The following is a 25,176-nucleotide window of genomic DNA, read 5'->3' as shown; positions in this document are numbered from 1 at the left end:
ATTCGAATTATTTAAAAAACTTATCTCTTCTCAACTTAGTATGTTATGTTTTACATTTATTTTATTTTTACTTGTCACCAACTACTTAGTTTCTGTTTCATAAGTTAACATCGCACCCAGCTACCAAGGACGTTCATACGCATCAAACCCCATACGTGGCTTAATTTCTACCGTCCGATTCGACACCATAATCGAACGTCCGTCATATTTTCTCCACCAACCCCATCATCGTGCATCGTGCATCGCTTCCACCCCTTATTCTCACCTACCTACCAAATACCAACGCATGCGATTTCAAATGGCCCCAACACTGTCCATTATATAATCCCTTCTTCTCTCTCCCTCCACCTTCAGGAAAATCCACAACACTCTTAAAAAGATTTTTCCTAACTTCAATTCATATTCTCTCAATCCCTTCCTCTGAGCTACAACTTCTTCTGGTGTAATAATTCAACATTTGTGATTATTACTATAACATGGAGGCTTTCAACAGGAGTAACAGTCACGTTGCAAGCCAAGTTGATTCCACCTTCTGCTTGGGTAATACGAATGATAGTATTGGTGACCCACTCAACTGGGGTGTTGCTGCTGAATCACTCAAGGGGAGCCATTTGGATGAGGTGAAGCGTATGGTGGCTGAGTACCGGAAGCCAGTGGTTCGTCTAGGTGGCGAAACGCTTACGATCTCTCAGGTGGCGGCCATCGCCGCCCATGACCAAGGGGTGAAGGTGGAGCTCTCGGAGTCAGCTAGGGCTGGCGTTAAGGCTAGCAGTGACTGGGTTATTAACAGCATGAAAAATGGCACTGACAGCTATGGTGTCACCACTGGGTTCGGTGCTACCTCACACCGGAGAACCAAACAGGGCGGTGCCTTGCAGAAAGAGCTCATTAGGTAACTTCGTAACTTTGCTAGACATGTAACTATGTATTACTTACTATTGTTGCACTTGATGAATTCCCATACGAACCCACGTGGTCTCTTTTCATCATGGCCGGTGTTTTTTAAATTGTGGGTGAAATTGATGTCATAATTATGGTTATTTGAGCCAGTTATTTTGCAGCCAAATACAATTTTTGTGTTGTGACTCGATCTAGCTATATTATGGCTCAATACGGTTGTCTTGTGGCCTAATTGCATACTATTATATTTGTATTATAATTTGGTACCATATCATAATTATAATATGATTTGGTGGCAATGTTCATTACATATAAATCTTTATTTTTACCAACTTTCTTAAAAATTGTTTTTATGTTGCATTTATCATAGACTATGAAGAATAGGGAAAGCTTTTTTTCTCAAATATCTGAAATAGACATTTTTGCCAGTATAGATATTGTATTTTGACTTGGTCATATTGATATTAATATTCTACACCAATCGACCACAGTTTCAAAAATCGATTTTTGGGTATACGTGCGAGCACTGATTACGTGTTGGTTGCTTACAAGTAATTTGGTTGGAAAGGTATAATATTAAGAGCTGGTATTTTTTGTTTTCTTAACATCATACCTTATATTTATATTTTTATACCATATATAATTTCAAAACTTAAAATAACTACTATTATAATTCTATTTTTTATTTTGCCTTTAATATTTTTTATTTATAAAGTAAAAGCATATAATCCTAAATAATTATATATATCTCATTTTAAGTTTGATATTATAATAAATATAAAAATTATAACATCACATTCAATTAAAATTAAAGAAGTCCAACTGAATCTCTTTGTTTGTTACCTAGCTAAATACATAACTACCTCCATTGAACTTTTAGAAAAAATAATTATTTTCTATTATTCAACAATCATCATAATTAAGAAAAGATGTAGAGAAGCTGCTTACCTTGAAACAAATTAAGATTTTGCAGTTTTTTATTTGTACCATATTAAATTATGAGTGTTGTTTTCGTTAGAGTGGGAAAATAATTTTATGAGTAATATTTAATTATAAATCAATGAATTTTATATCAATTAAAATCTTCAACCAAAAACAACTTTCTCTCTCTATAATTACTATTATAAATAAAATTACAAATTAAAAGTTAATTTTATCATGTTTTATTTACTCTTAGTAAGGAATTTACATTATTATTTTACATCATATTCTTATTATGTATCTATAAATTAAATTTATTATTGTCACTAATAATAAATTTTATATGTTAAAATTTTAAAATTTTATTTTATATTTATGTAAGTTTATATTAGTATTAATGTATAATAATAAATTTATTTCACTAAGACAAATGTGGGTTCTATCAAAAAGCTAGTAGGCCATAATGAAAACCTGACTTTCTTTTATCATTTGGTAAAAATAAATTAGCAAAACTATATGATCCCTAACCTAATAATGTTAGCCTTATTTATTTATAATTGATGCTTTCATAATTTTATAATTATTTTAACTTTAAATATATATGAAAATTATATCAAACCTTTTCAAAGTTCAAGTTGTTATCTTCTAAAAAATGTTTTCAAAATAGTAATACTAAAATTATTATTTTGGCTTACTATTGAAATAAGTGTTATTTAAATTAATGTATTCTTTTTCTGGATAAATTGGGATAATTTTCATCTCTAACAAAAATTCTCTGTAATCAACATAAGAATGTATGTATATACATAAATAAATAAATAAGTATTAAGGTTGAAAATAATAAAATATCTTCTGCTACCATGGCATTAAAGCTATGAAGTGTGTATTATTATTTTTAATTTAAAAATATTTTTATCAAAAATAATTAAATAGAATATATACATAATTTTAACAAGTATATAAAATAATTTATATTATGATACAAGAAGATATTTTATTATATCTATACTAATAACTAATGGAGTAGAGTCCGAATAGTTTTCTGACGATATTAAAAAGTGAACGAGTTGATCGTGTAACACGCGAAATAATAATTTAATGATATACAAAGGTTGTGAGTAGAAACATGTCCACGTCCACTGCCAGCCTTGCCACATGTATCTGGGCTCGTATTGTGTTGGAAGTAACGGTCCAGTGGTGAGTTAATGAATTAATACATGCCGGTCTAAAATTAAACATGAATATATATAATATAGTGCATAAAATTCATCCAATGTCAATATATATATCTGCTCAATTTTTGGATAAGAGATTAACTCTTTTCAGGTTAGTTTGTGATTATCTCTCTCAACAAATATCGATTTCATGAACTGAAGCGTCGATCTAAGGGATCTAATGTGACATTACAATATTAGATCAACATCTTGTTGATAAATACTATTTATTTGTTAATGAATAGTTAATATTTTTTTTTGGCGGGCGGCAATGAATAGTTAATAACAGAGGACATAGTATATTACTTAACAATCAAATAGCCACTATGTAAACTGTTATATCATGAATGCTACAAACATTAAAAGTTACGTTATCATAAATATTTAAACGTAAAATTGAAAGTATATAATACGTATTTGTTGATATTTTAAAATATCATTTAAAATAAACAAAATTAAATTCTCCTTAATTTAGAAGTTAGAGAGTAGGTTTGGTTGCAAGGCACTCGTTGTGGTAGGTAACCCTTGACTGCTTACATTTTAACTTTCCTAGTCTTCTTAGCTCAGCATCGTTGACCACATGGTTGTTCATTTTTTTAATTTCATTTTCCTTTCATTTAAACATGACGGCTTTTATATAATTCGTCACCCAACTATGTATTATATGATATTAATTAATTGAATAATCTAATCCTCATATCTTCTTCTTGTTAATAGTGTTTCATCCATATAACTATAACTAATTCTAGTTTGTGGGACTAATGTTCGGTTGTTATTATGGTAGATATAACTATAACCAATCCTAGATAGTGAGACTAATGTTTGAATGCTGTTCCAGGTTTTTGAATGCTGGAATATTTGGCAATGGTACAGAGTCCAATTGCACCCTACCACACACAGCAACAAGAGCAGCAATGCTAGTGAGAATTAACACTCTTCTCCAAGGGTACTCAGGTATTAGATTTGAAATCTTGGAAGCAATTACAAAGCTCCTTAACAACAACATCACCCCATGCTTGCCACTTAGGGGAACAATTACAGCTTCAGGTGACCTTGTACCCCTGTCCTACATTGCTGGGTTGCTAACTGGCAGACACAATTCTAAGGCTGTGGGGCCCACAGGAAAGATCCTTAATGCCAAAGAAGCTTTTGAGTTGGCAAAAATTGGTCATGAGTTCTTTGAGTTGCAACCCAAAGAGGGACTTGCACTTGTGAATGGCACTGCTGTTGGTTCTGGTTTAGCTTCAATTGTTTTGTTTGATGCAAATGTATTAGCTGTTTTGGCTGAACTTATTTCAGCAATTTTTGCTGAAGTGATGCAAGGGAAGCCTGAATTCACTGACCATTTGACTCATAAGTTGAAGCACCACCCTGGTCAAATTGAAGCTGCAGCAATTATGGAACATATTTTGGATGGAAGCTCTTATGTGAAGGCGGCTAAGAAGTTGCATGAGACTGATTCACTTCAAAAGCCGAAACAAGATCGTTACGCACTTAGAACTTCACCTCAATGGTTAGGTCCTTTGATTGAAGTGATCAGGTTTTCAACCAAGTCAATAGAGAGGGAGATAAACTCAGTCAATGACAACCCTTTGATTGATGTTTCAAGGAACAAGGCCTTGCATGGTGGTAATTTCCAAGGTACTCCAATTGGAGTATCTATGGATAACACTCGTTTAGCTATCGCGTCAATTGGGAAGCTCTTGTTTGCTCAATTCTCTGAGCTGGTCAATGATTTTTATAACAACGGTTTGCCTTCAAATCTCTCTGCTAGTAGAAACCCCAGCTTGGATTATGGTTTCAAGGGAGCTGAAATTGCAATGGCATCCTATTGTTCCGAGCTTCAATATCTTGCAAACCCGGTCACAACCCATGTCCAAAGTGCTGAGCAGCACAACCAAGATGTGAACTCTCTTGGTTTGATTTCATCTAGAAAGACTAATGAATCGATTGAGATCTTGAAGCTCATGTCTTCCACGTTCTTGATCGCGCTTTGTCAAGCAATTGATTTAAGGCATTTGGAGGAGAATTTGAAGAACACTGTCAAGAACACTGTAAGCCAAGTTGCTAAGAGGACTCTTACTACAGGTGTCAATGGAGAACTCCATCCTTCAAGGTTCTGTGAGAAAGAGTTGCTGAAAGTTACTGATAGGGAGTACCTATTTACCTACATTGATGACCCTTGTAGTGGTACATACCCATTGATGCAAAAGCTAAGGCAAGTGCTTGTGGATCATGCATTAGCAAATGCTGAAAATGAGAAAAACTTGAACACATCAACCTTTCAAAAGATTGCAACATTTGAGAATGAGTTGAAGGCTATTTTGCCAAAGGAGGTTGAAAGTACATGGGCTGCATATGAGAATGGCAAATCTGTAATTCCAAACAAGATCAAGGAGTGCAGGTCTTACCCATTGTACAAGTTTGTGAGAGAGGAGTTAGGGACTGGGTTGCTGACTGGGGAAAAGTTAGTGTCACCAGGTGAAGAGTGTGACAAACTGTTCACAGCAATATGCCAAGGCAAAATTATTGATCCTATTCTTGAATGCCTTGGGGGGTGGAATGGTGCTCCTCTTCCAATTTCTTAGCCAATTACTTTGTCAAATGGTTTCTTTGTATCCCTGTATTTGTATTGATATCAGCATTTGGTTTGTCTCTTAAGCTAAGGCAAACCCTTCTAGGTTTCAGACTCCTTCAAGTCATGGAACTTAAATTTCATATGTAATAGTAACACATTTGTTTGCCACACATAGTTATGGATGACAATGTAATATGAAAGATTTTCAAAATTACAAACAAGATAAATAATGGTGCATGATAAGTATGATATGATTGTGTCGCCTATAACAGTTATGTCCTAAGGATTGAATTCTACTTATGGCATGTTTTTACTTTTTTTGACCAAACATTTTATCATAGCGAAAAATTAATTGAAGGTGGTTGAGAAAATTTGAGTTTGGCCACTAGGCCAAAAGTTATATAGTGTTAGTTTATGATCCTTATTGTTACTTAAGTTAAATTTTCGTTGATTGATAAACCTTTTTCAAAAGTTATTTTCTTTTTCCAAGCAACATGAGTTGACCTATAAATAGAACCATCTGCATATGGCGAAGAATATTTTTTTTTAGAATTTCACTTCATTCTTTAACTCCAAATTAGTAATTACCCTAAAATACCATATTAATTATGCTTGGTGTAGACTATGAAAACCAAAGTCAGATACTCCATTGTATCTTGAATGAGATTTGCTGGTATATATATATTGTATCCAAATTGCAAAAGAGATTAGTGATGGCGAATAGAATCTAAAGCTTAATATTCTACCCGCCCTTGAGATTGTGCATTAGTTTGGTTATTTTTATACTTCATTGCATGCTAAAGCCCAAAAATTTCTAACAATTTTTAGGTTCAAATTTCTATTATAATAGTTGTGAAAATTGATTTGAAAATTGGCCTATTTGTAATATATTAATGCAAATTCACACAGATATCTCAGATATGATATGTGATGGACACAAATGGTTGTATCATACCAATGGACACAAATAGTTAAAGTATAATGTAATCATAATTTCATTACCAAATGGTTGCACTAGTTGTCGAGATATGCAAGCCACAGGAGCACGCCAAAACCATAGAACAAATACTATGTATGTTACATACTACATGACACAACCAAAAAAGTGTCACTCTATAAATTTCAAAGCAAAAAATGTTATATATATCTAGAGCATGAAGATACCTTTGAGATGAGGAGCAGCTTCGAATACAAAACATAATCCTTGTTATGTAGATTTCGATCTGCAGATAAGTTTTAATTACAATTTCATGATGTCTATCTTATCAAAATTAAAATAAGGACATGAAAAATAAAAATGGACAAATTGTAATAAGAGATACACTCACACTTTGCAAGTTCCTTCTCCTTGGCAGCTGCTAGTCTTCTGAGTTTTGCAGCTTGTGCAAAGGTTGAAGGCCTAATTAGAGGACAAAAAAGGAACCATTTACTCTTTTTCAGTCTTACAAATACATATAATAATCATTTATTTTTTCAACTATTTTCTAGTTTTTTTTTGTCTTAAGAAATTTGCTCTCACCTCAATGGATGGAGATCACCTGTCCCAAATGGTGTCCCACTCCATGTCCCAAGCCAATTAGAGTGTTCCATTTTATTATATTTTGCTTTTAAATTTTTTATTTTATGCACATGTTAATATATGATTGATTTGGGATAGAGAATGAGACACTGTTAGAACAGGTGATCCCCATCCTAACTTCTCACAGATATTATAGATAAATTCTTCTCATTTTGTACACGCTTATAGAATATTGTGAAAGCTATAAATGTTTTATGTTTATGAGCTAGAAATATGACTAATGACCGTCATCAACAATGAGAAAACTGTATTTCAAACCTATAAAAGTTGTCTTTGTTTGACAAAAAAGATGAATATGTAACATCTCTAGTGATCTTGAAGTACTATTGGAGTTAATTCAATAAAACAATGCTTCAACATGCTTTCCCGTCTAGCATGCACCATAGACAAAGTCTGAATTGAACTTTAGATTTAACAATCCTTTCTCAGGTTATGCTTTTTCAATTTTGAGATATAAATGATGCTTGCATGACCTAAGCGTCTTTTGCCAAATCCATTTCTCATCATCTATGGATATTAGACACAATAACATTTTCAAATCAATATTATATAGATTATGTTGCCTAGGGGTGTAATATTTCAGTTTTAATACAATTTAGGGACGATGAGTGTGAAATTATGCTACATTTGTATTGTATTTAACTTGTATTTTAAGATATAATTAGGACTTTAGGGTTGTTCTTAGCTTTTATTTCTCATTGTTCGGGATGAGCGAGTGTTTTTTGCTATCTTTTCCAGTTTGGATGGATTGAAGCTAAAAAGAGTAAAGATTGAGTGCAACAAGATGAAATTCAGTGTTGAGGCTATGTGAAGACTAATTGAATGGCCAAAAGAAGTTGTGGATGTTATATTCTATTCATATTTTTTAAATTTGTTTTTTTGTGCTTAACCCAATATTTTGTAATTAGGATAAACAAGGGTTCTTCCTCTGACTTTACACTTTATATTACAATTCTCTAATTTGGAATTTGGTATTTTCTTCTCCATCACGAGTGAGTAATTCCCTTTGTTTCTAGGATTGAGCTATGCATTTTTACATTTAATAAATACTTGTTTTTACTTCTATTTCATTGAGTATTGTGATTTGAATAATTAAACCGAGTTTTATTCGTGTGAGTTGTCTGCTCAACAAATTACACCTCTTAGATACATTGGGGAAGGACCAAGAGGTGAACCCAACTATCTGACCATTCAGTTATTCAAATTAGAATTGTAATTCACGAGAGTAATATTAGGATTCTCAGGAGTTTCTGAAATTCACCTTGGGTTGCTACAAAACGATTGGATAGAAAGATCCAAGTAAAGGAACAAGGATTTTCAGAAATTGAACAAGTAAATAATCAAAGAGATAAGGGAGAAGAGAATACACAAGAATTTTTATACTGGTTCACCTTCTTGTCCACCGAAGGCAATGTCCAGTACTCTTGCAGCACAAGAGATTTCTTCACTAAATATTATGAGTTGCAATTACAATATCTCACCCCGAGATCTCTATGTACCTTACACACTCCCTAATCCTAATTGCCTCTTGGAAAAACACATTTCCAAGTGATTCTAATCCCCTTTCTTATCACACCCTTGTGAAAGAAAGTATTCTGCAATAATAATGAAGAATGTACAACAATGGCATATTGCCTTTACAAGTTTGAAAGTGATATAACTTGCAATCCAATCAACTCTTTTGTATACTTAGTAATAATGCTCTTTATAAGTTGGTAAACTTTGAAACACTTTACTTTAAGCAACTTTAGAAAAATCAACTTTGAAAGTTTAAAAACTAGTTGCCAAAAGTGCAGAAAATGATTTCAGAATGTGTGTAAGAGCTTTTAAAATTTGTATGAGAGTTGTGTGTTTGTGTTGTGAGATATAATGCCTTTAAATAGAGTTTCCAATCACCCATAATGCCTCTACGAAAAGGTAGGAATAGATTGGAGTGAAGACATTTCGTTTGGGATGAAAACCTTTCATTTTGAAATNGAAATCTGATGCAACAAATCTCAGTAATCGATTACAACCAGTGGGTAATCGATTACCCAAACATTCTGTCCACTGGGCATTTAAATTCGATTTAGAGTAATCGATTGCAGCAAGTGAGTAATCAATTACTCAACTTCACTAAAACTGGTAATCTGTTACTCAAGGAAAGTAATGGATTACTCTGATGAGTTTTAAGTTGGATAAATCTTTTCTCACACACATAACCTGTTACTTAGATGCAGTAACCTATTACACACTACTTTTGAATTTTTTTTTGAGTATATTGAAGTGTTTCAATTTTCTTTTAAAAATAGTTTGAGAATTACTACTGTTGTATATTCAAGAGTATAAGATAGAAGTACATATTTAGACTGACTAATTTGTCTTGAAGCTTTGTCTTCATAAGTATTCTTCCTTTTCTTCTTTTTGGTGATGTTGGTGTCTTCATCAAAATCGTGCCAAGGTTAGGAGCACAAATCTTCTTCACAAAAGGGGCAAAGTTGATACAACTCTTTTTATACTAAAATTAGAAAATAATGTATTATTAATACATATTTATGTAGATGATATAATATTTGGTGCTACTAACGATTTACTTTGTATGAAGTTTTCTGATCTTATAAAAGGGGAGTTTGAAATGTCGATAATGAGTGAGCTGACATTCTTTCTAGGACTACAAATAAAACAAATGAGCAGCGAGATATTCATTCACCCAACAAAATATTGCAAGGAACTATTGCAAAGATTGGAGATGGATAAGTGTAAAGAAGCAACAACACCTATGGCATCATCCTGCTATCTCGACAAAGACGAAATAGGTAAAGCAATTGAGGTAACAAGATATTGTGGCATAATTTGTTCTTTATTGTATCTAACTGCTAGTCGTCCCGATATAGTGTTTAGTATATGTATGTGTGCAAGATATTAAGCATCACCTAAGGAATCTCATTTTAGTTTTGTAAAATGTATTATGAAATATCTTAAAGGAACAATATCTATGGGTTTATGGTATCCTAAGAATGTTTCGTTGTTCTTAATAGGATATTCCGATTCTAACTTTGCGGGATGCAAGTTAGACCGGAAAAGTACTAGAGGGACTTGCCACCTTTTGGGAAACTCCCTAGTATCATGGCATAGTAAGAAGCAAGTTTGTGTTGCTTTGTCTACCGCTGAAGCGGAATATATTGTCACAAGTGTGTGTTGCGCTCAAATTCTATGGATGAAGAAGCAACTATCAAACTTTGGCTTAAAACAAGTAAAAATTCCTATAAAATGCGATAACATTAGTGCCATAAATCTATCGAAGAACCATATTCTGCATTCTAGAACTAAGCATATAGAGATTAGACATCACTTTTTTAGAGATCATTTACAAAAAGGTGAGTACATACTTGAATTTGTTGAAACCTCGAAGCAATTAGCAGATATTCTCACCAAGCCCCTTCCACCAGATACATTCTTTGTGTTATGCAGAGAACTTGACATATTTGATGACAAATATCTAAACTAATTTGCTTAAGGTAATTATGTGCCTTTCCTTGATCTTGATTATATTTTTATGAATGATATATGTTATGAATGCATGCTTCCTTGTTTAGATTATCTTCACAAATGTTTTTATGTCCTCTTAGTGTGTCAAAATCCTTTAGGTTTGTGTCTTAGCAATAACACTCTAAGCATACTCTAGAAATCTTTAAAATGCACTAAAGTTTGTGTTAAGCTCTGTCAATAATCGATTGTTTTGTGCCTTAATCGATTATTTTAAGTTCCAGTAGCCAAAATAATTTTTCATCTTGTGTTTTAATCGATTAATACTCATTTTAATCGATCACATGGGCTAAATATTTTTGAAAATCTGAAAATTATTACCTGATTAATCGATTATCGTCAAATTCAATCAAATACCTAGGCTCCTAAATTTCAAAATTTTGAAAACTTTAAGTTGGTTAATCGATTAACTTCTGTAGATAATCGATTAATGGCAGTGCTATATCAGATTCAAGTGACATTTTGGGTCATTCTTCACTTAGAACCCTAACCCTTTTTGCTTCCCCCCTTCTAATTCAATCCCCTAAATTGAGTGCTCGTATAGAAATCAATAGAAATTTCAAATACTATCTCGTAGTTCTATCTCTCTATAACACTCAATCACTACAAATCTGAATCCTCACCATTTTCCCTCTTTCAAAACCCTAAAACCTCAATTTGGAAAATCGATTATCAAATTGATTAAATTAGTGTTATACCTACGAAGATGAGTGAACCAAGAAGTATGAGAGTGAAGCACGACGCCAAACGTGTGAGAGGCGGAGAAAAAGGATCTTCCCCGGCTTAAGGTCGACGAAAGAACCATGGAGACCTTGACTACTCTCCCATTCTCCAGGAAGCTAGATTGGCCATGTTTTAAGGCCGAAAACAAACTTACATCTGGCATGCGGATGTAGAATGGTTGGTTTCACAAGGTTTCCAATTCCCACATGAGTTAGAGACCCAATGAGCAAATAAATTCTTGGAATTGAAAGGTAAACTTTATCCTTTGCTCATTAGGGAATTATATAGCAACTTTAGATATAAAGATGAGGTGTCTTCTTCAATGGTAATGGGGAAGATGATTATTCTGGATGAAGAGTTGTTTTTGGATGTTGGAGGTCTTAATAGTGATGGATCGAGGCTATGTGACTATAACAATGATTCATTGGACTCATTTGATGCTATTGAAATGTACAAGTCTTGCCTAAGAGTGCCTCACTTATTTGTGCAAGGGGAATTGACCAAAGCATGGTCATTGTCTATAGAAAACTGACTCTTACACTATCTGATTGCATATATACTAGTTCAGAGGAATATCAACCACGCTCAACCCACCATCAATGATCTGAAGCTTATGTTCACCATACGGGAAGGCATTGCGGTGAACTAGCGTTCAGAGATTCTGAAAGTTATGCAGGGCATAGATTCATCTTCATCGAGACTGCTCGCATATGGGATATTCTTCTCTCGTGTCATTGACTATTACGAGAATGAGACATCACATGTGGACACTATCATGACAAACTCCCGAGAGAATCTTATTGGTGATAATCTGATTCACAAAATGGGCATTTAAAATATGGTAATGAATGGAAATATCAAGAAGATCATAATGTCAGAGTGAACGAGGATAAGCCAAATGAAGATAATGTTGCAAATCCTAGTGAGCCTATCCCTGAGCAACAAACTACCGAGGCATTTGCTGAGCCTCAAGAACCATTGTTTGGGCTTGCTTAGCTGGATGCCATGGAACAGCGCCTCAATGCATGTATTGATGGACATTTTCAGAGTATGAGGGATTCCATGGCCGCTGAATTTCAGCAGTAGCAGCAGTAGAGACTATCCGAAGATCTGGAATGCATCATTTTCATTGTGCGTGCTACACATGGCTCATCCCAACCACCACCTCCACAAGATTAGCCTAGATAGGATTGTCTGGTGTGTCTAGGGTGTGTGTGTGTTATACTTTGGAGATTATCTTCTAGTGTTGATTATAGTTTGGTTGTATTTTGATGTTCTTTCTGTTGAACTCTTATGTACTCATTTGCACTAACTCTTATGGTTGGTAAAACTTTGTTGCTAATTTGGATTACGTTTTCAATCATTGTGTGATCCTTTGATTTTATCTACATGTGTATATCTAATGTTGAATAATTATTTTGCTCTGAATATTGCCTTATCATTATCATTGATCATTCTATGACATTCATGTTAAACTTACACGAATAGATAAATCGTGCAATCAATTATGTCATAATATGATTTATTACTAAATAATCGATTATCTCCATATAATAATCGATTAATGCTAAACTTTTTGCACATGTTCAATTAATTTTTAGGATGCTTAATCGGCTTTCCTTGATTAATTAATCGATTAAGACCAGTAAAATGTGTATATCTTACCTTGCTTTTGGCTTTTAATATCATAATCTACAATAGCTTTTTGATCATGCCAAAAGGGGGAGAAAGGTGTTGTTTGAGTTGTTTTGCATGTTGAAGTGAGCTTCCGCAAGTAATCATGTTGCTAGCCTAGCATTACCTCTTACATGGTTTGAGGGGGAGCAGCGCATTCTGATTCAACCATTTGCAAACATATCTTGTCCAGCTTCAAGAAATCAAACAAAGGAATTGTTTTAGTGGTTGTCATCATCAAAAACGGGGAGATTGAAATGGCAAATAGTCAAAGGATGTCATTATAACCGACCTACGAAGTTTCGATGAAGACAAGGTCTTATATGGAAGCTTGAGGACTTGGACATCTTAACAAACAACATAGCAAGAACTCAAGGTCAACGTCATAGAATCTAGGATTTATTTTTACATTCTATAGTCCTAAGATGATTGCCTAGTATAGAGTCTTAGGTTAGGTAAACCCGAGATGGAAGTGTCTCACAAAAAGTCTAAAATGAAAATCATATAGGATGATGCATAAATCTACATAGATATATATTATAAGTAACACTCATGCATTTGCATTAAGCATACATGATTTTGTCCATAAAAGGTTTTAATCATTTCTAAAATCATGTTGCATGATCATTCATTATATAGGGTGTTTACCATATAGCTAGAAAAACCATTTCTAAAACAATATTAATCGGTTAACCCACTTGGTAATTGATTAAGTCCTGGTCAAATCTGTTAATCGATTAAGGAAAGTCATAATGGATTAAATAGAGTTACGTAAGCTAACCTCCCAGAATTTCTGCACATTAATCGATTAAGCAAGTTTTTTAATCGATTAAGCCATAACTAAAATTTTGTTTTCAAGAAACCCGTTAATCGATTACCTTTCCATTTAATTGATTAATATCAGTTGAGTCACTTGTGAAGTAAATCTATTATTTTGAAACATAATCAAATCAGGTTTTAAAATAATATTTTCACACTTTCATTGAAGGATCGAAAAATACTGAAAGAAAAGAAAAACAAAGAATCATTGTACTTAAGTTTTAGAAGCTACCTTGTTGATTCTTTGAAGTTTTTCTTACATACATTTTCAAGAGTGAAAAGAGAGAAAGTATTTTCAATGTGCCAACATTTTCATTCAGTTGAAATACCTTGCATGATTTCTACATATATTTCTTAGGGCTGTTTGTGAGATCATTTTGTCAAGGGTTATAGAAAGTTGATTTCAATGTCGTTATCCGCACAATCTTGTGTGCAAAGTAACTCGAAAAAATTCAGTAAAATGAGGATAATTCTCGTGGTGTGTGGTATCATCACAAGTTGAGAATTAGTAGTCTTCACAAGGCAGGGAGTCTTGATTCGAGCGAAAGTTTCGGCCGGGTCCAAATTGCACGATAGAGGTCATACCAAACTTGGTGGCTCAAAGATTTCAAGAAAGAAGTTTATGCTAGGATTATTGGAAGTGCGTTTGTAACTGAATTACATTTCTTATAGAGAAGAAAAAAATCTCATAGATCAACCGGGAAGCCTGGATGTAGTTTGTAAGTGTACCCGCAAACGAAACAAGATAAAAATCCTCGAGCACATTCTCTCTTTCCCTATCTCTTTACGTTTTTGTCTTTACTTGCTTTCTGAATTAATTTGCATTCTATGATTAATTGCTAATTGTTGTGAATTGGTTGATAATCACGAACCAATATTAAGATAGTACAGATCTAGATTCATCACTGTTTTACAAAGCAAAGAAAACTATGTTTCAAAGAGTAAACAACTAGTATAATTGATTAACGTACTGATCATAATCGATTAATAGAACTGTCCTTAATTGATTAACCATGTTGATAATCGAGCAACTGCAGCATCTTTGTTTTATGCCCAAATATTGGAAAAGCGGGATTAGTGATCCGCTACACCTATTCACCCCCCTCTAGTTAATTGAACCCCCTATGTGTGATCAACGTGATATTTTATATGCTGAAATTTGTGATTTAAAGGATAAATTGGCAAAGCTCACATATAGTAGTTATAACCTGAACAACCTACTTGCTACATCTAGATATGTAGGTAATCATGGAGGTCTTGGCTATAAACCAAAGAAAAATAGAAGACCATATAGGAGGCAAGTAGATTACATGCATAATATAACTAATCATAAAATGCCTACTTGTTTTTATTGTGGTAAACATGGTCATACATCTATATCATGCTACATTAGGAAATATGGAGTACCTAGTGGTAAATATGTATGGATGTAAAAAAGGCAAGAATCTTTGATTACTAATAAGAAAGGACCCAATATAACTTGGGTACCTAAACAATGCAAGTAAAATTATTTTGCAGGTATGCCTTCGAACTCATGGACAACACTAGTACTTAGACAATGGATGTTCGAGGCGTAAGACAGGTGACAATATTAAGATAGTAAAGATCAGTTGATAATCTATTGATAATCACGAATCAATATTAAGATAATAAAGATTTAGATTCATAACTATTTTAGAAAGCAAGAAAATTGTTTTTCAAAGAGTAAACAACCAGTATAATCAATTAACGTACTGATCATAATCGATTAACAGAACTGTCCTTAATCGATTAACCCTATTGATAATGGATTATCTGCAGCAACTTCGTTTTCTACGCAAATATCAGAAAAGCGGGATCAATGATCTGTTACACCTATTCACCCCCCTCTAGGTGTATTCTTACCTCACTGGTACCCAACACATATAGACTCATATTCAAGCTTCAAGAAAGGATCATCAAGGCTAGAGTAATCTTTTTATTTTTAGGTCCTAAGATGCTTTAAATGGATAAATTCTAAGTTGGGTGAACCTTATGATAATCTCACATAATTAGAGTACGAACATAATGCATATGATATTTTCATACATTATATGATTTTGGTGCATTTAGCATACATACATGATTTTGATGCATTAATACTTATATCATTTTCAAAATCATGTGTCATGCATGAACCATTCATGTTAGTGGTTCATGGAAAAATAACTAAGTCTTTTCCTAAATTCCTTAATCGATTAAAACATTGGTTAATCGATTAAGTTTTTGCAAATGGAAAACCCGCTAATCAATTAAGGACACGGTTAATCGATTAAATCAAATTTTGTTTTGAAATCTTGGACATTTTAAAGAATCGTTAATTGGTTAAGTAGTTATTTTATCGATTATCCCCAACAGAAAACAGTTTGAAATTGAATGGTATTTCACCATTCTTTCCTATAGGCAAAACAACTAGCACACATAATATTTTTACAGAAACTTGATACACAAGAATACACGAACTTTCAAAAGTGATTCTCTGAAAAAAGAGTGATATAAACATCCAGGTGAAAAGAGAGAGTTTTGTGATTATTTGAAAGAGTATATTTTTAAAACATTGAGTGTTTTGCAAAGATTTTCCTTCTGTGATTCATAATCATTAACAATCATATAAGAGATTGTTATATTCATCAAAGGATGATTTGTTAAGGATTAGCACATCATAGGTGCAAAGAACTTTGTACATATTTTATCTGTCGATTTGTAAATTTGTCTCTTTGGGGTGTGAGGCATCACCTTGGAGGAAGATAAAAAATTAGGAGAAATCCTAGGTTGCGGTCAAATTCCAAGAAGAGGTCTTTTTGGGTATACTTGGTTAGAAGTGGTATGGAATAATTAGAAGCTAGGTCCAATAGAATTGTTGGTAGAAGAAGTGTTTGTATAAAAATTTGATTTCTTCATAGTAAAGCATATCTCCCAAGATCAAAAGGGAAGGACTGAATGTATATTGTAGTGGATTGGCAATCGAGCCAAGATAAATCAATTGTGTTATCTTCTCTCTTTCCCTACTCTTTTACTTATATGCAATTATTATATTTTCACTTTATTTGTTACATTCATATAGAGATCATTGCATAAGTGTATCTACATTGTTAATCACTTTCATTAATCTATTTATGTGCATATAAGATCAAATTAATCATTGTTTTCTTGATGTATCAAGAACAAAAACATTTTCAAGAAAACTAGACACATTAATCGATTAAGTAATATGTTAATCATTAACTAAAACTTTATGTTAATTGATTAAGCAATCATAAAATTGATTAAAATCAGTAGTTTTGAGATTATCTTTTGTATTCTAATTTATTTTAATTGTTACTTGAACCACCTATTCACCTCTTCTAGGCGAAGTTAGAGCCTTTGTTAACCAACACTTGATAGCCTTCAAAACAAGTTTCTTATTTCGGATGCTTGATATGACAAATGATCTAACCCTTGGTCTCAGCTTCACATTATTTGTTGATTTATCTAACAAAACATTTTTTGGATATTAAAATCATATTTTAGGTGATTAGTCTAAAATAAGAAATCAGAACGAGTACATAGAGCTAAAGAATGTTACACCATGATCTAAACCGAGAGTATTAGCCACCCAACATGGATGCTTTTGGTTCCAAGTGTTGATCCAAGAATAAGTACCAAGATCACACTTGTTCTATTGCTTGTGGCCTACCTGGGTTCCATTGCTTGTGGCCTACCTAGGTTCCATTGCTTGTGGCCTGCCTGGGTGCACCAGATGTGCTTCGCCCATGATTTTCGGCCTAACTTGGCCCGTGTGTCATGGGTGTGACCGATAATTTTTTAACTTATGTGACACTAAATCTTTTTGGGCCAAGCAGCTTTTCATTAAAAAATTCAAAAAATTTCTCAAAAAAATAAATAAACGTAGGGGGGAAATGATAGAAAGAAAATATATATTTATATGGAAGTTGCCTCCCATCAAACGTTCTTTTTACATCAATAGGTTAAAGCATCTTTCTTTCTCATTCTTTTTCCACCACCCTTTATTCATCAATATCCTTTCCATTCAGGACAACATTAAAGTTCTCCCTTGGATTGGCCTCTACGTTATATGAAAATGTCAGCTTTTAGTTTTTAGTTAATTGATTTGCCAATTATCCTATCTAAAGATCTTCTTGTTCCTCAAGAAAGCATTTCTATTTTTCTGGTTGGACATTGTCATTTGCATATATTAATTAAATGTGTCCTCTAACCTTGTATTTTTGTCCTAATTTGGATTTATATTGATTTTGTCTTTGATATGATGGTGGTGCCTTGTTAGAAGAAGCTCCCTGGTCCTATCTCCAAGTCTGACTGTTTTGATACTAATTACTGCCACCTTGGGTAATTATTATGATATTCTTGTCATGGAGATTATTCACAAATTGGACTTCGTCCTCTCTAGGCTGACAATGACCCATTTGTTGTTCTTCAACATCACCACATTTGTACACTGGTCTCTTTGGAGAGTGCTCCTGCAATTCTTTCAGATATTTAGGGAAATTATTTAACTTTTGTTTTACTTCATCAAACTATTCATTCAACCTATGCTTGGTGAACCACTTTGGATTGACCCTTCTGGTCATTTTGAGCCATAGATTTAATTATGTCAATAACCTCTAGAGGTGGCTTTGAAATCAATGACCCCCAATTGTTGCATATAATATCCACTTCTGTTGTTGATGTAAACCATTGATAAATATGTGGATCTGGGTATGAGCATCAAACTCGTGATTAGGGTACTTCCTGAGCATAAACTTGAATCTATCCTACGCTTCACAAAGGCTTTCTCTCATAGATTAGATGAAGGTTGAGATGGTAGTCTTGAGATCCATATACATCCCTTGGAGAAAGTATATTATCATGAATTTCTCTTCCACTTGGTTTCAATAAGCTTGGACATGTTATGGAAGATGTAGAATCCATTCTTTGGCTTTTCCTATTACAATCAAAGGTTAGAGCCTCAGAAAGATGGTCTCCTCCTCTGATTAAGCTATTCTCATAGTGCCCACTACTTCATTGAACTTAGTGAGGTGATTGTATGAGTCTTCATGGTGTCATCCTACAAAATGATTAGCATATATTAGTTGTGTCGAGCCTATTTTCATCTCAGGTGGCCTTTGAGTCATAATTGGCCTTCCTATATGAATCATGTTCCTAGGAACAAAGTTTACAAAGCCTTCAGTGGCCTCTTCAGTTTGCTTCTCGGCTCTATATCCATTATTGTTGGTTGATTGTGCCATTGATATTGATTTTGAAGGGGTTTAGGAAGACTCAGCTTCTTCACCATTTTTCTTGGAAAACTAGGATTTCTTCTTTGCTTTGCTCTTGTTTTTCTTCAAAGTTCTTTCTATCTCAAGATCAAACAAGAGTTGAGTAGGTAAAATCATGTTTGACATACACAAAGAAACAAATACAAGCTAACTAAGAAGATCAAGTTAGGAAAATAAAGAGTATATATAAGAATAGAAACCGAAAATGATATGCACAAAGTTGTTATACAAACCGAAAATTATTTACAAAATAGTTGACATATTTACACTTGTTGATGATTAAAAACATAATTAGTTTTTCTATAAACACAATTCCCCATCAATGACACCATTTTTTGAAGGGAAAAATAGCTTGAAGAGCATGTGTTTTAAAAAATGGTTTCAATTCAACAAAAACAATTTATATGTCACTTACAATATTAACTCTCAAATCTCTTTCAAGATTCAATTGTAATATAGTATAGGGATATGTAGATTCTACAAAGAATTTCAATAGAAATGTAAGCCATATTTTAGTTTTAGATCATTGAGAAGAAGAAACATATAGTTGGTTTGTTTTGTTGTTTACAAATTAATAAAGTGCAAGATAAGTAAAAAATAGCTATTGACAATTCCATAGAAGAATAGAGTTTGATAATATAGATGTAAATTTATTTAAAATTTCAATATCAAAATAATTTGTTTATGCAAGTTGTTTTTATATTCTTGATTTCACTAGATATCATTTCGCTAACCTCCTCGGGCATGAGCAAAATAGATGATTTTCAAATCTTGTTTAATACACTTAAGAAGATTACTACCATTAGAGGAGGTTTTTACAATTCACTATTTGAGGCGTTTAGAGGAGATTTTTAACCTCCACAACATAAATAGCATAGGCTTCAAAAACTGCTATAGTTATGACCACTAGAAGCGTTTTGTGGATGTTTTAGAAAACCTTTAGTACCTATAAATTCACATTGGTTTATTTTTGGAGGTTTTTAACCTCCACTATTTGAGGAGGTTTTCAACCTTCACTGTTTAAGGAGTTTTTTGTAGTGTTTACCATAGAGGCTTTAAACCTCTAATATTTGAGAAGGTTAATTATGGATATTTTCAACCTCCATTACTTGAAATATTATGGAGACATGCAAATGTTTTTAGCAAATTAATTTCATTATTTCACAACTTTAATTTAATTAATTTATAATGAATATTTAAATATACAATACTAAATACATATGTTCTTAGAAATAATAAAATTTCATTGCAAATAACCAAGGTAGCGTAACAAAGTTGAAAGAATTACAATTTATCATTCGTTATAAATCCAAATACACCATAAAATCTCAAAAAACTAAAAGTAGTCTTATATGACATTTTAAAAACAAAATACATAACAAATATCCTAAACTTTGATGGCTCTGGATGATCATCTTGCACCAAAGGTGTTTCAAGCATACTTGCATCACCATTTTCCTGAAATAATAAAATAAAATCATTTAGTTGGAACAATATATAAAACAATGATAATTATCGCATTATTATATACACTAACTAAGAAAGTAAAATTAACAACAACACTTTTTTGTTCACTATGATGTAATCCATAAATACAATCTTAAAAGTGCAACAAGTGTATAATACTTCATAAAGATATAGTAGTTTTATGTCATTGGTGTAATATGAAGCAATAAGAGGACAGAGGTTGCTTGCGCAAATCTAGCTAATCTGGGACAAGCAATAGAGAGAAGAACAAAAAAGAAGATTTAGATTTGAGAGAGAGAGAAGAGGGTTAAGCCAAAGCCAAACAAAGTAGAGAAAAGAAGAATTATATGATACCCTTCCAAACAAAAAAACACACCAACCAACCATTCATTTTCTCCTACATTTACTACTAAGAGGTCATATTATGTTTTGACAGAAAATGTGCAGAGACCACAACTTGTAGCTTCTTCAACTACACATTCACCTTTTTTTCATTTATTAAGCCAACCAATTTCGCCCCTTCAAAAGAAAAGAACAAATTAGCACATGCATCCCCCTTCTCTCTCTAGTCTCTAAGTTTGAGTTTTATTATTCATATTACCATTATGTACTTATCCCATTATCTATTCTTCTTCATGTTATTCTTCAAATGTATAAAAAGTCACCTTTATTTTGTGGGGTTCATCTGATATGATGGTACTACTATTGTGGCTTGTTGTTGGTTTTAAAATGACTTGCAACTTTCAATATATCATTCATAGTATCACTGCTACTTCAATATAATACCACCAATTAATATACCTAAACATGTAAGTAAAATAAACAAAAAAACAATTATCTAACCAAAAAGAACAACTTTCAAAAGCTTATTATATTCAAACCAGAAAAATCAGACAAATAAACAATATTCTGAATAATATAATGGTACTTGCGCATACATGTGTAAAGAAGTTAGCCCATCCTTTAGAGGTCCCTCCTTCTTTCATTATGATGTAAGACTTAAATGTTGATTCAAATTTTTGCATCTATCTCGCCAATCATTAGAAGATGAAGATGCAGCAACAAATGATGAAGAATGGCTCAAATCACAAACTCAAAGTCTAGTATTCATATATGTATTCATAGGAACTACTCTCATGCCCATGGATTGCACCCTCCTAGAGTGATCTGGTCCCATCACTCTACCAACTTAATCATGAGGAGAAACTTCAGATTCATCAATGTCGGTTTGAGTCAAAGCCTCTTGAATTTGTTCCTACATGCATGCAAAAATGTTATCAATTGTAAAAAAATTGAAGATTAAAATTCAATGCATGCAAAGAAGATTACTGAATTAGATTGAACCTACCACTACAATCATTGCCACTTCATTTACAAATGCTTCATCCATCCTTTTATGAGTGGCAATGTATAAGTTTACAGGATCTGGTGGCTTCCCATTCACCATCTAAATTATAGAAAGATTAATTCAAAATTGAGCTTTTCTAAATAAATAGAAAGTAATAAGTGAAAAGTCTAAATAAATGAAAAGTAACATGATAGTGTCACTACCATCTCACGCCTTCTTCTTGAATTAGGCTTAGAATCACTAGTATACAGAATTACTTGCTTCTTTCCAATTTCTTTGTTTTTCGTAAAAAATTCCTATGAAAAATTAATTACACATTCACACACTAATCAAATAAAAATAGCTATAGAAAAATTCAAATAACCAAAGTAATGTCAATTTATATACCATAGTTAATGCTCTCAGACGATAGTGAACAAAACGAGTCCATTGATCTTTCTCTATACCAATTGGAACATTTCTTATGATTTCATCTCTAGTGTTGACTAGATCAAAGAACTCATCCCATAATATTTGCCTACTTGCACTCCATTTTCTCCTAAGACTAAGTTTACAATATCATCTTGAAATGCGTTCGCTAGTCCTAAAACAAAAGTGAGGCTTCGAAAAAGTGACATGAATTTGCCAATATCAATTTTAGTTATAAATATAAATAATAATAGAGATAAAAATTTACACATGCATAATTACTATACCTTTATGGTTGTATCAAAGCACTCTGTAAAATAAGTAGAAGGTATACCACTACGTCCACCTGACCACTTATCATAATCTATTGGAAACAACTTGTAATCAGGTGCCAATGTTCCTAAAAATCCAGCAAGAAGGCCTTGTGCATCACCATAGGATGTGTCTTGCTCATCAAAATCCACAATGATGCATAGCCGAATAGGTAAGTTATTCACTTATCTAACTTTGACCATAATATGCTTGACAACTCTTTCTGAGTCTATAACAATAAAATAGAACATCAAATATGTCCATTAAGACCCCAAAAAATTAACAAAACACAAACAAATAGGCTCACGTGCAAGTAAATATAACACTTGTACATATTGCCTTGAGAATCCAATAATGTATAGACTCGTGTCCAACCGTCAATGTTTCAACTTCTTCTAGGATTTTTGGAGCTGACACATCAGGAGCTTGTAAGGAATCTACTGGTGGGACTTCCGGAGCTAACACATTAGGAGCTTGTAAGGAATGTACTGGTGGGACTTCTGGAGCTGACACAACAAGAGCTTGTGAAGGGGCTTGAACTGATGGTCAAGGATTTGTAGGATTTATTGCTGGTGAAGAATGAGTTGGATCTACTATTGGACATGTAAAACATTGTGATTGAGGTGCTGATTTTAATGGATTCTGAAAACGCTTCACTTTTGACATGTCTTTAAATCAAATTGAAATTTCGCTAAGGAAATGTGAGATACTCTAGAGACCACTCATGAAGGAACTAAGGAGGTAAAAATATCAAGATTTAATACTCTCTCCCAAAAATATGAAATGTTTCACATGAATCATGGAGAGAAGATACTAGATCTACAAAAGAGATTTACCCACCTTACAAATCATCTAATGGCACTTGGTAAGACATTGTCAAATAGGGACTTGAAATTAAAAGTTCTAAGATCACCCACAAGACAACGACAACCCAAGGTGACAGCCATCTCAGAAAAGAAAAGCATATCAAAGATGTCATTGGCTACCCTATTTGGAAAGTCGCAAGAACACGAGTTGGAATTAAGCCAACTTGAACAACATGAATAACAAGAGAAGAAGACAAAGAAAAATTCTCTTAAAGCAAAATATGAGGTGTATTAATCCTTGGAAGATGATTCAGAAAAGGAAGACATGGAAAATATGAGCATGCTGGTGAAGAAGTTCAGCAAGTTTCTTAAAAGAAACAAAAGTGGTAAGGTTGAACAACTAAGAAGATTCACCAAGAGCAATAAAGTTTCTACTTCAAATCAAAACATTAATTATTTTGAATGTGGAAAACCTGGTCACATGAAGATGGACTTTCCTACACTAAAGAAGAATCCATTCAATGAAAATCCTGAAAAGAAGACCAGTAGACGGGCTTATATTGCATGGGAGGATAATGAATCAAGTTCCACTTTGGAACTAGAAAATGAAGAGCAAGCTCATCTCTCTCTAATGGCGTCAGATCATTCTAATGATGAGGAGGTAAGTGAAACTGAACCTTTAGATAAGTCATCATTTTATGAATTACAAAATGCTTTTAATGAATTTCATAGTGAATACGTCAAACACACCAAAATCTGTTTTAAACAAAAGAATGAGATTGACGCATCCCAAAATAAACAATCTTCTTCTTGTTGTCCAAACTGCATTGCTCTTGAAAATAAAGTTTCTACTTTGAGTCTTGAACTCAATAATCTAAACAAGAATAGTATAAAATTGGATGACATGCTGAAAATGCAAAGACACTCCACCGATCATAGAGGTATCAGTTTTTCCAAACCTTCTCTATACTCATCATGTCTCTAAATCTAAAACTAGGATACAAAAGCATCAACCCATATGTACTTACTGTAAAAAATATGGGCATACACATAATACTTGCACGGTTAGAAAATATGGTGTACCCCTAGGACATTTTCAATGGGTAGAGAAAGGTGTTAACCCTGTAGGACCAAAACTGAATTGAGTACCTAATACTACTTAAACTATTTTGTAGGAATATTTGTGAGCTGCCAGCAATTTATGGTATTTGGATAGCGGTTGCTCAAAACATATGACGAACGACAAAGGAAAGTTCTTTGTCCTTACTCCGAAGGAAAAAGGCTACGTCACATATGGTAAACTCAATAAAGGAAGAATACTTGGAGTTGGTAGAGTCGAGAAGCCACCTTATACTACAATAGAAGGAGTTCTATACGTTGAGGAACTCAAACACAACTTACTCAGTATAAGTCAACTTTGTGACAACGAGTTCCATGTGGCTTTTTATCCCGACAAGTGCATCATTGATAGTAAGATATCCAAAAACTCTAAACTTATTGGTAAGAGAATAAATCATCAGCAAGCGCTAACTTTATTCATCAGAAGGATGCATACATTGCTTTAAAAGTAGTAGAATCATTATTGAGGGAAGGTCCACCTATATATAT

The 25,176-nt window shown here is 33.1% G+C and overlaps 1 protein-coding gene, 1 long non-coding RNA gene and 1 pseudogene across 2 annotated transcripts; 1 reads left to right on the top strand and 2 right to left on the bottom strand.

The window, feature by feature from the left end:
* On the top strand, positions 347-5,819 carry LOC109347601 (phenylalanine ammonia-lyase class 1-like). The gene is made up of 2 exons (XM_019587535.1): positions 347-892; positions 3,874-5,819. The coding sequence occupies exons 1-2, from the start codon at positions 477-479 to the stop codon at positions 5,621-5,623; spliced, it is 2,166 nt and encodes a 721-aa protein (XP_019443080.1). The 5' UTR covers positions 347-476; the 3' UTR covers positions 5,624-5,819.
* Positions 6,632-7,015, bottom strand: LOC109347547. The gene is made up of 3 exons (XR_002107613.1): positions 6,942-7,015; positions 6,778-6,836; positions 6,632-6,697 (listed from the first exon to the last, which is right to left on the bottom strand). It is a non-coding gene; the product is annotated as an uncharacterized LOC109347547 (long non-coding RNA).
* On the bottom strand, positions 21,788-23,428 carry LOC109346958 (annotated as a pseudogene).

The sequence above is a fragment of the Lupinus angustifolius genome, chromosome LG05, assembly GCF_001865875.1.
Source record: "Lupinus angustifolius cultivar Tanjil chromosome LG05, LupAngTanjil_v1.0, whole genome shotgun sequence".
Lineage (NCBI taxonomy): Eukaryota > Viridiplantae > Streptophyta > Magnoliopsida > Fabales > Fabaceae > Lupinus > Lupinus angustifolius.
The sequence above is the reverse complement of the archived record's forward strand: the minus strand, read 5'-3'. Positions and strand labels throughout refer to the sequence as shown.

Coding starts and splice junctions, on each gene's coding strand:
- LOC109347601 (XM_019587535.1), top strand. CDS start 477: ATGGAGGCTTTCAACAGGAGTAACAGTCACGTTGCAAGCCAAGTTGAT. Junction 893..3,873: donor TTGCAGAAAGAGCTCATTAG/GTAACTTCGTAA, acceptor ATGCTGTTCCAG/GTTTTTGAATGCTGGAATAT.